This window comes from Trachurus japonicus, chromosome 14, assembly GCF_045865225.1.
Source record: "Trachurus japonicus isolate A0001 chromosome 14, Traja_1.0".
NCBI classification, from domain to species: Eukaryota; Metazoa; Chordata; class Actinopteri; order Carangiformes; family Carangidae; genus Trachurus; species Trachurus japonicus.
In genome coordinates, this window is record NC_140920.1 from 3,769,025 (window position 1) to 3,787,408 (window position 18,384).

The 18,384-nt window shown below is 39.7% G+C and overlaps 1 protein-coding gene across 1 annotated transcript; it reads right to left on the reverse strand.

Moving 5' to 3' along the window:
- Positions 1-3,567: 3,567 nt before the first annotated feature.
- LOC146974046 (protein Aster-B-like) lies at positions 3,568-18,084 on the reverse strand. Its single transcript, XM_085797132.1, has 19 exons — positions 18,008-18,084; positions 16,513-16,783; positions 15,850-15,870; positions 15,159-15,243; positions 14,677-14,780; positions 13,879-13,974; positions 13,109-13,189; positions 12,726-12,841; positions 10,959-11,124; positions 9,475-9,649; positions 9,237-9,380; positions 8,072-8,190; positions 7,825-7,967; positions 7,587-7,690; positions 6,024-6,254; positions 5,337-5,424; positions 4,552-4,659; positions 4,284-4,404; positions 3,568-3,701 (listed from the first exon to the last, which is right to left on the reverse strand). The coding sequence occupies exons 1-19, from the start codon at positions 18,016-18,018 to the stop codon at positions 3,612-3,614; spliced, it is 2,274 nt and encodes a 757-aa protein (XP_085653258.1). The 5' UTR covers positions 18,019-18,084; the 3' UTR covers positions 3,568-3,611.
- Between the last annotated feature and the right edge of the window lie 300 nt (positions 18,085-18,384).

The window sequence follows — 18,384 nt, forward strand, 5'->3', positions numbered from 1 at the left end:
TTAAAAAAAATCATTATTATATTCGGTATTCTTCTATTATTAGCTCTATTTTTAACTTAATAATTCAGACCAAAAATGTAGTCACTGATAAACTAATAAAGTTGACAAATTTCAACTTAATTTTATATATTTATGTCTGTTTATTCACTCTGTCTTTACCTATTTAAAACATTTTCCACACAAACTTCTTCCTATGTCCTCTGTCCATAACTAACTCAAAACAATGATAAAACTGCAATATCTGTATACATTTTTTTTTTAAGTGAGTAGATCAAGGCAAGATGAACGTCGTTGAATGATAAATATGTCACTTGTATACTGTATAGTTGTTACTTTTCAACATCAAACTCTCTTTTTAAAGCCACTGTTTGATTTTGACATTGGTTGATAAATCTTCACATCTCTTTATGGAAAGCAGCACTTCATACTGTCACGTCATAAAACCACTTTCTGACTATATTTGGTTATGTCGTGTTGTTCTCTGCTTATTTCCAATACATGTGTCATCACATTTGTTGTTTTCTGAATTTATCTATTGGGTTTTCTAAAGCTGCAGTGTGTCGAGCTCTCAGGGCCGTTATAGAACCACTTGACAGTGTTGACAGCAATGATGGCGGACCATAAACACAGTTTTCTGTGGAACTTCAGGTCTCAAAAAGGCAACAAAGCTGTATTTGTATCCGTGGAAGTACACCGAGGCGCCGTGGCAACATTACAAAACTCGTTAAGCATCTAAGATTAAAGGAAAAGGAAAAACAAAACAGACTGCGATGATGAGGTCTGGAGAAAAGGACACACACTGCCAGACTTCACTCACTGAGTCCTGTGGCCGTGGCAACATTATCCAGATACATCAGGAGTGTGTGTGTGTGTGTGTGTGTGTGTGTGTGTGTGTGTGTGTGTGTGTGTGTGTGTGTGTGTGTGTGTAGCTGTTGGCACCGTTTATCACTGTCACCGACTGTGGGAAAGTGATTCACGTCAGCTTGTGTGTTGATGTTCAAACAAGTGGAGTTCCCGACATTCTTAAAACCAAGGAATGCTATTTATAATGAAATGAATAAATAAATGGAACAATAAATAGCTACAAAGGACAAGGGCCCATAGTCACAAAGCATTTTTTATCACACCACAAAGAAATTTGGCTAACACTTTATAATAAGTACACACTATTAAGCATTAGTTAAGAATTAAATACTGAATTCATATTTATAAACTATATGAGTATTCATGTGTTATAAATGAAGAATTTGGTATTTATTAATGCTTAACTAATGCTTAATAGTGTGAACTTATTATAAAGTGTTACCAACATTTGTCCTTTTCAACTTTTACTGAGAGCAAGTGAACTCTCCTGAGCAGGCAAACAGCAGTTTGTATGGGGAAAATGGTGATTGTTAAGTTTTTGTATAAATAAATAATGTACAAGAGTACAGTACAGTGCTGTGTGAAGAATGAGAGATAATATGTGAGTGGAAAATACAGAAACTAAACAGTTCCAGACTGAAATGTGTAGTGGGAGTTGCCATCACCTCACTGCCTCATAATTTCCATCTTCCTTATCACCGACTTCTTACCGTTGTTCATCATCCTCATCCTGGTTCTCAAGGACAGTTTTCCTAATCCAGGATGGTGGTAGGTGGGAATTTGAGTGCAGACATTAAAGGGATAGTTCAACATTTTGGCAAATTGACCCATTGGCATAATCCCTATAGTCATAGCAGTAGGTTCGTTACCTTTAATTGTCGGTGCAAGCTATTTTTAGAACGGCGGAGCAGAGCCGTGAGCTGCTCAGAGCTACGCTACGGAGGCTCGTGGGATTTCTTGGTTTCCCTCATCAAACTCATCAAATACACAATCCAACAACTCCAAAACGCTCTGGTGGACAAGTTGTGACCTGCACATTCACCACGCTATGAGATAATAACACAACGTTACCACACAGAGTTGTTTTAGAGGTAAATGCAGAGACGGCTTGCCGTAAAACTGCTCCCAACGGGAACGCACATCAGCGGTTTTGCATGAATTTACCTGTTTGATGAGGGAAACCAAGAAATCCCTAGCTCTGAGCAGCTCACGGCTCTGCTCCGCCGTTCTAAAAATAGCTTGCACCGACAATTAAAGGTAACAAACCTACTGCTATGACTATAGGGATTATGGCAATGGGCCAATTTGCCAAAATGTTGAACAACCCTTTAAATATAGCTGAATAAGAGCAACTCATTCCATATTATAGTGGTTATGGCTGGCACAGACCATTTTGATTTTTCAGGGATCTTGTTTTTTGTTGCATCACTAAACTTGTCATACTTAAGGACAGGCTGTGGCATCAAACCATGACTGGGTTGTAATAAGGTGCTCAAAATGCCCAGGAAACATTCCCTACATAATTACACCAGCAGCAGTCTGGAGTGGACTGTGGACATAGAGACAGTCAGTTCACTTTCACAAGTAAATAAGGTTGACTATCCAAAACAGGATAAAGTTGTATATCCGTGTGCCTTGCCACAGTGATGATGATGACGATGAAGTGGGGCACAGAAGCTGTGTCTGGGTAAATAAAAGAAACCGACACATTTAATGATTAGCTTCACAAACATTTCTTTATTCCCTTGGCAACACATTAGGAAAAGTTGGCGCCGTGCCACCTTAAACTAAGCAATCGTGTTTTCTTTCCATACATTTCCTGTAGTTGCAAATAAAACCTGCTTTATCAACAAGTCACTAAATCAGTGCTCCAGCCAGAGCTGCCATAGAAAACATTGCATATCACATTTCATAAGTCTCAGGGATGCCAGCCCTGATCTGCCACATATGCCTGGTAAAAAAATAAAAAAAAAAGCCCTAACTGCAATGAAGATTTTATAACATGTATCACATTACACACAACACATCATCAGGAGCCAGAGTGCTTTGGTTCAGTCTGATCTTCGTATGTCAGAGAACAAACAGGAAAAACTTTGTGATGCAGCAACGGGAAGAAGAATAGAAAGCTGAAGCACACGGATCAACAACAAGAACGGTAATAAAACAATTAATACACGGCAAAAAACTCAATATCTTCCCAAGAATATTTGTCTTATTTCTTGTCAAAATGTCTCATTTCTAGTCAAAACTGGTCTCTTTCCACTTAAAACAAGACTCATCACCTAAAAATTTACTTGTTTTTAGATAATTTTCACTTGTTTCAAACTAATTTTCACTTGAAATAAGTAAAAAAAATTGCCAGTGAAAGCAAGTTTTTTTGTGCTTGTAACAAGAAAGAAAAACTTGCTCCACTATCAGATTTGTCTACTTATTTCAAGTGATAATATGCTTGAAAGAAGTAAAAAATGTCTTAAAAACAAGCTACGTTTTTATGAAATAAGACAAATATCCTTGGTAAGATTTTGAGTTTTTGCAGTGTAAGTCCTGCCAGTGATTTTGTCTCACTGCAAGATGTACTGTGTGTGTGTTTGTGCACTTTCACCTATACTCTGAGCTGATGAGGTCACTTGAGTCCGTACACACTTTTCCTGAAAAGGTGTCAGACTAAAAAACTCCAACCACAGCTCAGGCTCAGGAAAGGAAGGCTGAATATTGCACCTCATGTCCACATGCCTGCAGATTGTCCATCAGTGATGTTGGTTATTTTGCTTTTCCGATTCAGGTTTGCTGTCCTTGAGGCCGATGCTGTTATGGAGGTGAAGAAGGGACTCTCTCAGCTGGATGAAAGGCAGGAGAGAGATATGTTAGAGTCTGTAAAAGAACATTGGTAATAGTAGGAGTCATGCTGTGAACTGTAAGACCAAAACAATGAGCTGATGCACTGTAAAAACTCAAAATCTTACCAAGAATATTTGTCTTATTTCTAGTCAAAACAAATCTAATTCTACTTAGAATAAGACTCATCACATTAAAAAGTAGCTTGTTTTTAGACAGTTTTTTACTTCGTTCAAGCATATTTTCACTTGAAATAAGTAGAAAAATCTGATAGTGGAGCAAATTTCTTATTACAAGCACAAAAACACTTGCTTTCACTGGCAGATTTTTCTACTTATTTCAATTGAGAATTTGTTTGAAATAAGTGAGAATGATCTAAAAACAAGTTAATTTTTAGGTAATGAATCTTATTTTAAGTGGAAAGAGATTAGTTTTGACTAGAAATTAGACATTTTGACAAGAAATACTACAAATATTCTTGGAAAGATTTTGAGTTTTTGCAGTGTGTATACAGTATTAGAGCTGAGAGAAAAACGTGGATTTATGACCGTGTTTGACTGTGTGACTACAGTAGACTACCTCACCTCATCGAGAAGCAGCACTGATGATTTGATTATCTCTTTCCATGTCTGGAGATCGTCGTCGTGGCAACGCTGGTGGGAGTCCAGGAGATGTACCCATTCCCGCTGAGTCTGAGGGGTTTTGCTGTGGAGACACAATCATACAAATGTGAAATAATATCAAAGTATCAGAGTGATAATAAGACGGTGTATGGCCTGGTGTGGTCACAATGATCTATTACAAAGATCCGTATCGAAAAGAAGAATTTCCAAACACGTGATAGGATTATACCTTTCTTGTGCTCTGAAAGCCTGGGCTTCGGTGAGACTCTGTGTGGTGTACTCCAACATCCATAGCTTGTAAAACAACATCATATTGAGGAATACCAGCAGTATCAAGCTACAGAGAGAGAAAGGGGAGGGAGAAGAGAAGAAAACACGGAGAGATTGAACAACAGAGCGTCATCTATTACATCATTTAATGCCATTTTCTGAGAAGAATCAGGCTCATGGCTGGAATGAAAATACCTTATACAGATCCTACAGAGTGCAAAGGCAAATGAACAGAGAAAAAACAATTGTGTTACAACCGATTTCAACAACACAAAAACAAAGGAACAATGGTAGAAAGAAGTGTGCACCAGAAAATATTGATATCTGAAACTATGAACTTTTATTTTATTTTTATTTTTTTACCAGATCTATTGCTAAGAACAAAAACAGAGTCATAAAATAATAATTTACTGGAAGTATTCATTCATTGGAGCCACGGAAGGATTTTTTTCTCAATTTGCTTGATTTCCTGATCAGTTCACAGAGAAAAAACTACACTGCAAAAACTCAAAATCTTACCAAGAATATTCGTCTTATTTCTAGTCAAAACAAATCTAGTTTTAGGTGATGAGTCTTATTTTATGCGAAAAGAGTTTAGTTTTGACTAGAAATGAGACATTTTGACAAGAAATAAGACAAATATTCTTGGAAAGATTTTGAGTTTTTGCAGTATACTTATGCGATATAATAGTCTAATCACAACTCAGTGGATAATGACAACATACAAGTGATACCACAACTCACACGAGGCTGATGAGAACCAGTAGTTTGGAGAAGTTGTAAAGTGCAAGGCCTCCTTGAGTATCAGGTATGTGTCTGGTCTGGGTGGAGCCTGTAAGAGAAGAAGGAGAAGGAGAAGAAACAGAAAACTGTTAATAAACAGACAGACGAGACTTTATTGTGAAGCTGCTATTTGTTTCTCAGAGTTACACTGCAAAAACTCAAAACCTTTCCAAGAATATTTGTCTTATTTCTAGTCAAAATGTCTCATTTCTAGTCAAAACTAATCTCTTTACACTTTAAATAAGACTCATCACATGAAGAGTAGCTTGTCTTTAACACTTTTTACTTCTTTCAAACATATTTTCACTTGAAATAAGTAGAAAAATCTGCCAGTGAAAGCAAGTTTTTCTTTCTTATTACAAGCACAAAAAACTTGCTTTCACTGGCGGATTTTTCTACTTATTTCAAGTGAAAATGTGTTTGAAATAAATGAAAATTATCTTAAAACAAGTTAATTTTTAGGTGATGAGTCTTATTTAAAGTGGGAAGAGATTAGTTTTGACTAGAAATGAGACATTTTGGCAAGAAATAAGACAAATATTCTTGGAAAGGTTTTGAGTTTTTGCAGTGTACTACATTTCCCACAAGTCCTGTCCTGTTAAAAGATGACATTGATGCTTGCCTTCAGTTGTACAGTATTTCACTGACCACAGACCAGCTGCTGACATCTGTTGGGCTGACTTGCCACATGCTTGATGTGGTGAATGTTCTCCTCATCCTCGGGCGTGCTGATCGCCTCATCCAGGATCCCCAGTGGACTCGGCGGATGGAGCAGCGTTGGTTTTCTCCTCCGACAGATACCGGTCCGTAGATCCTTGGTCTTGGGCGACTGTCTGTGAGGCTCCGTCAACATGGCGTCCAGCTTACTCAGCTCCAACTCTAGTCGTATTAAGGGAAACCACAGAGAGAAGAATAGGTGGTTTGAGGCCTGAACGGTTTCAGTGTGAGACTTAGGTCAACAAGATTTGGTTTGGTTGTCGCTTCCATTTACACTTAATGGCTAAATGAAGACTTCAGGCTGAATGGTCGCCTTGTTAACTTCTCATTTCACACGAGCGTGTCTCTGTTTACACAGAAATAAGCAGCGTCATCGACTCAAGTTATATAACTTTAACTCATGATGACAGACTTGATGTGGCACTCGTGACTTCACCTGAACTGAACTACAGTCATGCAAACTGACCAGGTCAAAACCTACTGTATAGCATATGGCTGGATTGAGAATGGTCAATGAAATGAATTAAAGGGATAGTTCAACATTTTGGCAAATTGGCCCATTGCCATAATCCCTATAGTCATAGCAGTAGGTTCGTTACCTTTAATTGTCGGTGCAAGCTGTTTTTAGAACGGCGGAGCAGAGCTGTGAGCTGCTCAGAGCTACGCTACGGAGGCTAATGGGATTTCTTGGTTTCCCTCATCAAACTCATCAAATACACAACCCAACAACTCAAAAACGCTCTGGTGGACAAGTTGTGACCTGCACATTCACCACGCTATGAGATAATAACACAACGTTACCAGACAGAGTTGTTTTAGAGGTAAATTCATGCAAAACCACTGATGCGCGTTGCGTTCAGGGACAGTTTTTCAGCAAGCAGTCTCTGTATTTCCCTCTAAAACAACTCTGTGTGGTAACGTTGTGTTATTATCTCATAGCGTGGTGAATGTGCAGGTCACAACTTGTCCACCAGAGCGTTTTGGAGTTTTGGGATTTTGTATTTGATGAGTTTGATGAGGAAAACCAAATTCCTTTAGCCTCCATAGCGTAGCTCTGAGCAGCTCATGGCTCTGCTCTGCCGTTCTAAAAATAGCTTGCACCGACAAATAAAGTTAACGAACCTACTGCTATGACTATAGCGATTATGGCAATGGGCCAATTTGCCAAAATGTTGAACTGTCCCTTTAAATTAGACAGGTCTGAAGAGGGCCTCAGAAGCAACAGGCATGTCCTTTCTGGGTTATTTTTCTAAAAACAACTGATACTATTGTTACTTTTCTTTCTTTTCCTTTTTCCATTATTAGTCTTCAGTACATCCAGAAACCTGGGGTGCAATAGCTAGTTACACGATCTGTGTTTGCATTTGTATTTAAGGCGTAATGTTTCCTAAATCTTCAAGTGACAGTGATTGGAAGTGAGTGCAAAGTCAATATGACTCATAGTCAGATCGACCACAATGTAAGTGTGTAAGGCCAAGGAGTTGTGATGCCAACCCAAGTGTCTGAAGTAGTCGTCCAGACCGCTCCAGGAGTTCCTTTCAATGAACCCCTTCACGAGCCCCCATGGCTGCTTCTTATAGTGAAGCTCTGTCGACACCCTGCAGGAGACACACATGGATGGAGGGAAACATGCTAACATTAATATCTGCAGAATAACCGCTGAGGTTTCAGAGCTTCTACCCTTTGTTCTTATACCGCAAAACACACACGATGGTGGAAAAACTGTCCTCACCTAAGACGACACTTGTTCTTGGTCACTCTGGTAAGCATGTAGCGGTTGAGAGTGTAGAAGTAGTCGTGGTAGGGTACGTCATGGGCGATCACCTCTGCATCAATGACGTAGCACTCGTGCTCTTGACTTGCTTTGTACAGAGTCTAAACCCAGAGATAAACACCAAGATCATTATACAGCCATACTTAAGTCAAACAAAACCAGTTATTGAGCTTGTATAGATTTGGCGAAGGAAATATTCTCAAACCTGTGTCTCAGTGACCGCTGCTGTTTTGGGAGCCAGAGGATTATTCAGGGCTATGGCATACATGATCTCTCTGGTCTGGTTACCATCCACCTCTTTTCTCCATGAGTGATACGTCACATCTGCGAGAGACAATATTAAAATTCAACTTAAAGTATGGTGGCCTAGAAGTGTCAACACAATACAACATAAAATACACACATGAATAGAAAAGTCACGGCATGAACAGCAGAGATAGATAACATAATGAGCAAGTGTCTATTAGTCATGGTGGTTGTTTCTAATTAAATAGTGGAAGACCATGTCTGGTGGATGTCTTCACTCACACCTCCAGAAGAATTTTGCATATTACCTGTTGAGGGTTGGAAATATGGAGTCTAAGTAGAGGATCTTTAGAGCCTCAATTTAAAGGGATAGTTCAACATTGTGGCAAATTGGCCCATTGCCATAATCGCTATAGTCATAGCAGGTTTGTTACCTTTATTTGTCGGTGCGGAGCCGAGTGGCAAGCTGCTCAGAGCTACGCTATGGAGGCTCATGGGATTTCTTGGTTTCCCTCATCAAACTCATCAAACACACAATCCAACAACTCCACAACGCTCTGGTGGACAAGTTGTGACCTGCACATTCACCACACTATGAGATAATAACACAACGTTACAAAACGGAGCTGTTTTTGAGGTAAATACAGAGACTGCTTGATGAAAAACTGTCCCTGAATGCAACGCGCATCAGTGGTTTTGCATGAATTTCCCTCTAAAACAACTCTGTCTCGTAACGTTGTGTTATTATCTCATAGCGTGGTGAATGTGCAGCTCACAACTTGTCCACCAGAGCGTTGTGGAGTTGTTGGATTGTGTATTTGATGAGTTTGATGAGGGAAACCAAGAAATCCCATGAGCCTCCGTAGCGTAGCTCTGAGCAGCTCACGGCTCTGCTCCGCCGTTCTAAAAATAGCTTGCACCGACAATTAAAGGTAACGAACCTACTGCTATGACTATAGCGATTATGGCAATGGGCCAATTTGCCAAAATGTTGAACTATCCCTTCAAGTAGTGGCCACTGGGAGCTGCTGCCACAAGGTCATTGATGCCCGTTGAAGCAGCCTCCTGTGAACCCATTGGTGGATACCAAATAGGGCTACATAGGAGTTGTATGTTATATTTACCTGAGAATCTCCTCTGCACCCGAAACTCCCTCATGAATTCGGACTCAGTGAAAAGTAAGTCGTACATCTTGTCCACACCAAGCTTGTACACTCTGTTGATGTACTGCCTGCCATTCAGGTCCTGGTGGAAAGTCTGCACCTCACCTGTAGAAAGGAGTATACGTCTGTGTCAGTGTGTTGTTGTGTGGCATGAAGAGGTTGAAATATTTTTGTGTGACAACAGGGTAATATCACAAACCTTCATCGTGTGTCTCAGATGAGTCACTGAGCTCTGTTTGCAGGTCTTCATTCTCACTGGGGTCCGTTAGTGGCGATGGGATTTGGACTTCAGACGTAGGGAGGATCAGAAGGGCTGCCTCAGCTAGACGGCTGCATACATCCTCCACAGTGGGCTGATCCTGGTCTGGCTGGAGCTGGAGCAGCCAATGGGATCAACCAATAATAATAATAATTAAACACTTTATTTAAACAACACTTTTCTTAACAACATTTCAAAGTACTTCAAAGAAACATACAAAATATTCATGAAAGCTTTTTCCTGTAAAGCCTGAACCATGAAATAATTGTCAGAAAATTCTAAAATTTTGAAAAAAATATAAGTCCAAATTTTTTTTTTTTTTTTGAATAGGAGATTTGCATAGAAAATTACCTTACATACCTGCTGTATCTAATTTGATACACACATTTTCAACACAGTTCTACTATAAAATAAGTTATAAAATATTAAGTAGTTTTACTTTGCATCAATGCGATAACTATTCCTATTGAAGATTCAGTAAAAATATTTAAGTTTTTCTTACGTTATCTTTTTCAAAATTGGCAATAATATCCATGAGAAAACACATTTGGGTCACTGACCGACAGCGGCCATATTGGATGTCCCAAGTGAAGGCCTGCTGGTGCATAAATAACTGCACCCTGGTGGTTTGTCTGATCATTGCATGTATCTGATTGTATACATTAGGTTTTTCAGGAAAAAAAATCACAGTGAGGATGTAGAGGTCTGAAAAACTCATGTATTTTCATCTATCAAATTTGATACAAATGGCGACATGGGGTTAAGACTTTTAAAAGACACTAAAGATGTAGTCTGTCTGTCTGATGCCAGTGTGTGGGCCGCTTCACAGTTTAGGAGCTCTAGTGGCAACAAGGCCACTTTCAGCGCCACCAATCCAAGTATACCCATGCAGGCACATGAGAAGTTAAAAAAATCCTTGACACGATAAAGGTGTTCCTGAAACACTTGATGACACACTGCAAAAACTCAAAATCTTTCCAAGAATATTTGTCTTATTTCTTGTCAAAATGTCTAATTTCTAGTCAAAGCTAATCTCTTTCCACTTAAAATAAGACTCATCACTTAAAAATCTACTTGTTTTTAGATCATTTCACTTGTTTCAAACAAATTATCACTTGAAATAAGTAGAAAAATCTGCCAGTGAAAGCACATCTTTTGTGCTTGTAATAAGAAATAAAAACTAGCCCCGCTATCAGATTTTTCTACTTATTTCAAGTAAAAATATGCTTGAAAGAAGTTTTAAAAAAAGTGTTAAAAACAAGCTACTTTTTATGTGATTTTAAGTATAATGAGATTTGCTTTGACTAGAAATGACATTTTGACTAGAAATAAGACAAATATTCTTGGAAGGATTTTGAGTTTTTGCAGTGCAGCAGTGTGCTATTTCATGCAGTGACTGTTCAGTGGTTGTCCAGCCTACTTACAGGTTCTGGAGAGTAAGTGTTGGGCAGCTCTGGTGGAGCGCTGTCGGGGAAGGCTTTGTGGGCCAGGACGGGACTAACGTCGGGCTTAGCTTCTGTGTTCTTGGTGAGAACGTTGCTGGTGTCATTGTGCTCATTGTTTTCCTCCACGGGCAGCTCTTCACAGTACCTGCACCATGGAGACGGACAACAGCTGTAGGTCAAGATTACCAGCTTGTTGCACACTGCCTGCACTGTGCTATACAAATGCAGGTGGGAGGGGGGGCATGGGTGTGATGAGGGTGATGATGGATTTAAATAAATAACGGTATTCTTTACTGATTTACCTGAAAGATGGAAACCAGATATTTGATATAGAAGCATTTCATCGACACAAAGGATTATCCTAAAAAAATTACAACCCACCCCAGGCTGACATATTCTATAATTCAAATGATTTAAAGGGATAGTTCACCCAAAATTCAAATTTCACTCATTATCTACTCACCCTCATGTGGACTAAGGGCTGGGAGAAGTTTCAGAGTCCTCCGTGGCTTCTCTGAGTTACGGGGGGGTCTGCGCAGCAGTATTTGTCCATATAATGGTTGTGAATGGATACCACTTTTCTTCGTCCAAAAAGAAACCAAAAAACATCCAAATACCTCCATGCTGCTCGTCTGTAATGTCCCTCTTGTATTGAAGCCCCGACATGATTAATTTTTCTGCCGGTCACGCGAGATTTGCACTGACACAGGAAGAGCAGTGAACTGAGACACTGGGAGCTTCTGCTACAAACAAGCTTAAAATACAGACTTATTTAATTTTTTTCAAAACAATTTCTCAGGTCAGGGCTTCAATACAAGAGGGACATTACAGACGAGCACTATGGAGGTATTTGGATGTTTTTGGTGTGTTGTTTTGTTACGAAGACAGTTGGTATCCATTTGCAACCGTTATATGGACATGCAGTGCTACGCCGAGACCCCCTGTAACTCAGAGAAGCCACGGATTTCAATTGTGGGTGAACTATCCCTTTAACCTTAATTCCACGACCCTAACTGTGTGCTAAGTAGAAATTGTCACACCAGGTTCCTTGATGGACTTAGAAGGGACCTTGACCACAATGGCCACTCTAACATAGCTATTCCATAACCCTAATTCCAGCACCCAAAAGCCAAAACCTAATTCCCAACCCTAACCCTAATGTTCAAAGCAAAGAGCCAAAATAACCCCATAAAGATGTGGTTAGTGAATTTAGATTCGTTGATGGACATAGAAGGGATCTGGACCACAATGGCTGCTCTCAACATAATTATTCCATAACCCTAATCCCAGCGCCCGTTAAACCTATTTCTGGCTGTAACCCTAACCCAACCCAACCCTAATCCTTAAACATCGAGGTAAATAAACCACTTACACTGTACTAGATGAAGATGGTTGTTGTCAGACTCTTAGGTGGCCATAGAAGGGACTTGGACCACAATGACCCTTCTCAAGGTGGGGCAAGATAGTAACCCTAACCCTAACCCTAGCTGCAACCCTAATCCTTAAAGTAAATGAACAAATAATAGTGATAGATAAAGATGGTTGTTGTGACTGCACTTTTAGGTGGCGGTAGAGGTGGAGCAACCTCGACCCTAATCCTTAATGAAATTCCATCCATTCAAGAAATAAAGACGTTTGGTAAAATTGACATAGTGATATTTTCTACCATGACCACCTTGAAATATGATGCAGATATATGATGGATGAAGTTTGAATGGATTTTTAGGGCTTTTATTTCAGACTCACCCCATGGTGTTGAAGTCTTCATCAGGATGGACATAGTCCTCATCGTCACTGGTTAGACCAAGTTCATTACCATAACATTGATGGACAAAGTGCCACAGCTCTTTTGGGCATAAAGGCTAAAGGGGTGAGAAATTAAAGAAGAGTATCAGACAGGAAATGCAGAGTGAAACTTGAGCTTTTGATTTAACACAGGACTCAAACGCCAGTGATCTGTGTTAACGACCACCAAACAAACATAATACCATACAACATATTTATTGGTTATTATTCCACAACCTTTGAAGCATGATGATGGCAGTCCTGGCAGGATTTTAATATTGTATACTATATAGCTGACATCATTGGAGCTCGTCATGAAACACTGAGAGTGAAATCATTCCCACCTTTTCTAGAAGAGCGTTCTGCCACAGTCTGAACATCATCATGTACGTCCGGTCCCTCGCACCAAATGAGGTGAAAAAGTGCTGAGAGGAGAGCACAGTCAATTGTGAGATAAAGGATGAGATTTAAAATTGTATGCAAAGATTTGTGTTCCATATTTTGTCGAGTTTTTGAAGTAACAGTAAGAATACATACGTATCTGTGGTAAATAGAAAAAAAAACTGTTGAATGTGGAAATTAGTAAATGACGATGTGTTTTGACACCTTTGTAAGCCAGTATTTTGTCCACTCAAATGAAAAAAATGTTGCTATTTAGCCAAAACAGCTGGCTAACCAGAAATGCACCCAGACACAACATGTGTAATCATGTTGGTAACATAATCTCTTCTAAAGTATGTTCTGAAGATTTGACAATTAGATTTCTAAGCAGTTGTCAGTAGTGCTGGAACAACATGTCCTACAGTCTGAATCAATTGTGTTGATTATGTAAATCAATTGTCAATTTGCATTTACTGTGTCTGTGTGAGAAACTGTTCACATTAATCCCCATTCATCATGATGTCTCACACCACGGGACAAAATGAGACTAAAGACTGACCTTGGTCATTCTAAGTCTGTCAATTCTTTACACAGAAACCTAACCAAATGGTGCTCGACACATTTTGTAACACTGAAATACCCTACCACAGCGGTACAACTGCTATGAATGTGTATCTGAAAAGAAAATATTGTGGTCTGTGTATTTAAGGAAAGGATGTGATGCTGCTTCTACCTTTTCATTGTCAGTGCTCAGCTGAATGGCATTGGGGATGAGACGGGCCGTCTTCTCCTTTGTCATAGTGCAGATGTCCTTCAATCGAACTGTCAGCTTTAGAGTGAAAAGCAGCATGTTTACACTACAGAGGTAAAATATAGGAAACTTAACTGCAGAGTTTGTTTGTTTTCTGGACCAAGCCTGAAAAAAAACTAACAAACCAAAAGACAATTAACTTGATGGACAAGTCCTTAACAGCTTTAAAGACACCTAAAAGAACATTACATGTACAGTAGCCTCATTACAGATAGCCCCACACTGCAAAAACTCCAAATCTTTCATCGCATTTCTTGTCAAAATGTCTCATTTCTAGTCGAAACTAATCTGTTTCCACTTAAAATAAGACTCATCACCTAAAAATTAACTTGTTTTTAGATAATTTGCACTTGTTTCAAACTCATTTTCACATTTGCAAGTTTTTTGTGCTTGTAATAAGAAAGAAAAACTTGCCCCACTATCAGATTTTTTTACTTATTTCAAGTGAAAACATGCTTGAAAGAAGTAAAAAAAAAAGTGTCTAAAAACAAGCTACTTTTCATGTGATGAGTCTTATTTTAAGTATAATGAGATTTGTTTTGACCAGAAATGACATTTTGACTAGAAATAAGAAATACGTTTTTGCAGTGCAGGAAGAATAAAAGTTGGACATGATGGTTGTGAGTGAGAGTTATAGTATTTTGCTTCTATGTGTTTATATGAAACATCATTCTACAAGAAGCTCAATGTAGGAGTGTCCCAGTGAGATTAGCTCCTCACCAAGGTTTCCCATCGGAAGATGTTGCTGTAGAAACAAATCCAATTCTCTGAGAGGTAGAGGCGCCCCTGCAGAAGGATGTCCCGCTGCAGGGCACAGGAATAGTCTGGGAGGAGATAAAGGTCAAAGGTCAGACGATGGTTTGGAAGCAAATTGTGCATCAGAACTCCAAAATGCAGAGAAAATGACATAAAACAATATATTAGCATTCTAGCAATGGTGCCAAGAGTGCAGCATGCAGCATTCAGGGGTAAACAACCTTCCACAATTTGCTCCACTGAGTACTTCACTAAAAAAGCCCCAGACAAAAAGAAAAAAGAAGATAAGAGCCTGGTTGAAATAATGTTGGAAGTAGAACGTCCCCAGTTTGGGGTCAATGTGGGATCAGCCCTTTTGAAGTAAATGTCGTGTTTTTTATGCAATAATAGTATCTATAAACTCTAATTTTCAGGCTATTCCTATCTGTGTAGTTGTTCACACTCACCCACAATGAGGCGCTCACTATCCGGCAGCTGCTTGAAAATCTTCCTGAAGTCTTCATTGCGTTGTTTGTATGTGGGACTCAGCACCTGCAGAGGAAATTACAGAAAACATACCGTATGCCAAAAATGATATCACGTAATCCAACTCTTTTTAGCTACAGGTCACACTCCTCTGAGATTACTATCATTACTATTAATTGTGTTACTTTCTATGATGCTGTTATTTAGACACCACTTCACAATCTCCCACTGCCACGTACTCTGAGGGCTTTGGCTCTACTGAACCAATGATGCTCTTCTATGCTGATGATATTTGTCTCATGTCTCGAAATAACCCTTATAACCATGTGTTGTATTGTTCGAGGAAATTTGATTCAAAATAAATGTAACAAAAAACCCCTATAACCTTTCTGTTGTACTTGTCATTGCCCTGTGTAAAGGCAATAACATGAACCAATGAACTTTGAGGGTCATAGTGTTTTAATTCCAAATTGCAGTCCAAGAAATGACATTTATTTTGAAATCAAATTACATTCTATCACAATGGGGTTCTTTAAACTTTCAAAACAAATATAAAACAGACAATTGTTTTTTGTGTGGTCAAAAACTACTGAAAAAGCAACTGAAAATGTGGACAAAGTCAATGAAAACATGTAATCAAAAGATGAAGGTTGGTATAAAAAAAATACTCACGTTGTACCAGCTTTGACTTTTCTGTTGAGAGACAGGCAAAAGACGAAAAAAAATTATGTATTCAGTGAACCCAAATCACATTTTACAATTTCTGGAATCAATTTTGCAAAGAGATAGTTGGGGATACGCTGATCTCTTGATACTATATCCAATAATCCACTGAGATTGTGGTTTGCCATCTATCAGTTAGTTATTATCAATTTTTCCTCACATGATTGATCCTATAGGTCAGCACCTAGAAGTTGAATGTCTACAAGTTGAAGTAAATGGATAGAAATTGTTACTGGACCTACCTATACAGTAGTTCTATGAGTACATGCTCAAAAGAGGCAATGGACTGGGAGCACCCCCTGATTATTTGTGACTTACTACTATTTGATTTTCTTGGTGAACAGGAAGTCCCAAATTAAAGCACTTAAGCATCAAGCTAATGGTCCATGCCTATGTTCCCACAGCCTTATGTTCCCACAGTTCTAAGATTTTTCTCAAAATTAGGCCCTATGTATCTGGATTCTGAACTCTATCTATCTGGCCTGTCTAGCCTCTACTGGGTCTTTTTACTAAACTTAACCAACTCTTTTCTTCATTGCCTAAACCCAACCAATGGTGGGACCAAAGGGCTGTGGGAACATAGGAATGACCCCCAAGCGAACATCTGCTCACCTTGGAGTTCTTCCCTCCACTGCGTGTGCTGGGGTTAGTGGGATGGACGGACTGGGAGTTGGTGCGCTGGTGCTGGGCGGTTTGTTGCTGCTCAGGCGTGGCGGTGGCGGTGGCGGTGGCGGTGGCAGGGCAGCGGTCCGAGGCCTGGTCCGATGAACCTTTTTCCACCATTGCACTGTCAGCCTCCGGGGTCAGCTGGGTCATGGACGAAGAGGAAGGGTTTTGCAGGATGGGCGAGCAAGCAGCGTAGCTCTGAGAGTCAGTGGCACCACTGAAATGAAGGAAAAAAAATCTTAGAGTTTGTTTAATTGCATTTTAGCACAGGCCACAGTTCTTAAATATCCATGCAAGTGAAAGAAAAACATCAGTGTATTGTTCCACTAATTGAGAAAGTATTAAATAAGAAGATCCAATGAGAAAAGGAAGAACTGCAACAACAAATGTACCTGCAGTTACATCCCAGAATATTGGTATTCTGCACCAGAGATTCAAATGAATGAATAAACACATACGCACTGTACCAACTATCCTGGTTTCCAACAAATAAAGTGAATCATTAGTGATCAAACTAACATTTTCTGTAGAGGAAACCAACTAAGTATTGGATTTTCTGGGCTAATAATAGGAATATGTACCATTCCTGTAAGCAGCAACAACAGTAATGCTACTAAAACACCTTGCGTCTTGCGTCAAATCCTCAAACAGAATTTGGATTTCTAGGGGTTTTAATTTCACCAGGGACCAAAAGAGCGACAGATCAGTCCCCAGCAGCTTCACAGTCCAGTTGAACTCAGAGAGAGGAGCCTGAACGATGCACAGAGAGGCTAGATAGATGCCATCTCCCCCTGCATTGCAGCTCTCAAAGGTCAAATTACAAACAGGAGGAGAGTCCACTCTAGCCTTCCTACCTGCCAAGTCTAACATTATTTTGTCAATAATAATCTTATCAAAAGCTCATTTAGTGCCGTCGGAAAAATAAAACAAGCACATGAGGTAATGACTGTATTGGGCTTCAAGGGAAAACTAAATACTTAATATATTTATAGATCACAGACCCGGCCAAACAAACTGCAATCAAAGTTAATCACCTTTAAATCCTCATGTTTTACCTGCAGGCAAAAAAAAGCTCAGTAAAAACAAATCTAACAGATCTTCCAATAATTAATTGAATAAAAATATAGAGCTCCATCCATACAGCTGTTACAGATAGAACATGACAGCAAGACCCTGTCATGTAAGTCTATGTTAGCATCATACTACTGCATATGGGACAGATAATAAACCGACGTGGTTTGTGTCTCACTAAACCCGAGCTCAACTATCTGATGCAACAGAAATGGTGGAATGTAAAGTACTGTAGCGCAAGGTGACACACACACATCCTCCCTGAATAACACACAAAATGCAAAGCACAGAGAAACAACAACAACGGCGACAAAGAGATGATGATGAGATCGAGGTATTTTTAGAGGTTGAGCAGCTACAGTAAACCAACCTTGCAGCCATGGAAGACTTCAGCCCACAGCATCAGTCAGACAGACAACTGTACCTGCTTCATGCATCCATTCAGACGGCAACAGCAGCAGCAGGAGAGGAGGAGGAGGAGGAGGAGGAGGAGGAGGAGACAAGGAAGCAGAGAGAAGAGAAGAGATGAGATGAGGAGGGGGAGGAAGAAGAGGAGGAGGAGGAGGAGGAGAAGGAGGAGGATGGTGCTGAAAATCCATAAGCAGCACTGCCCCCTCTATAAGAAACACAGCTCTGCCGGTTAAATAGGCCGGCGCTTCATGCTTCTCTACCGTCTCCCTTCTCTCCTTTATTTTTCCTTCTGCAGGATGATTTAAAGACTCCTGCTGCTGCTGGAAAGCTGCTTCC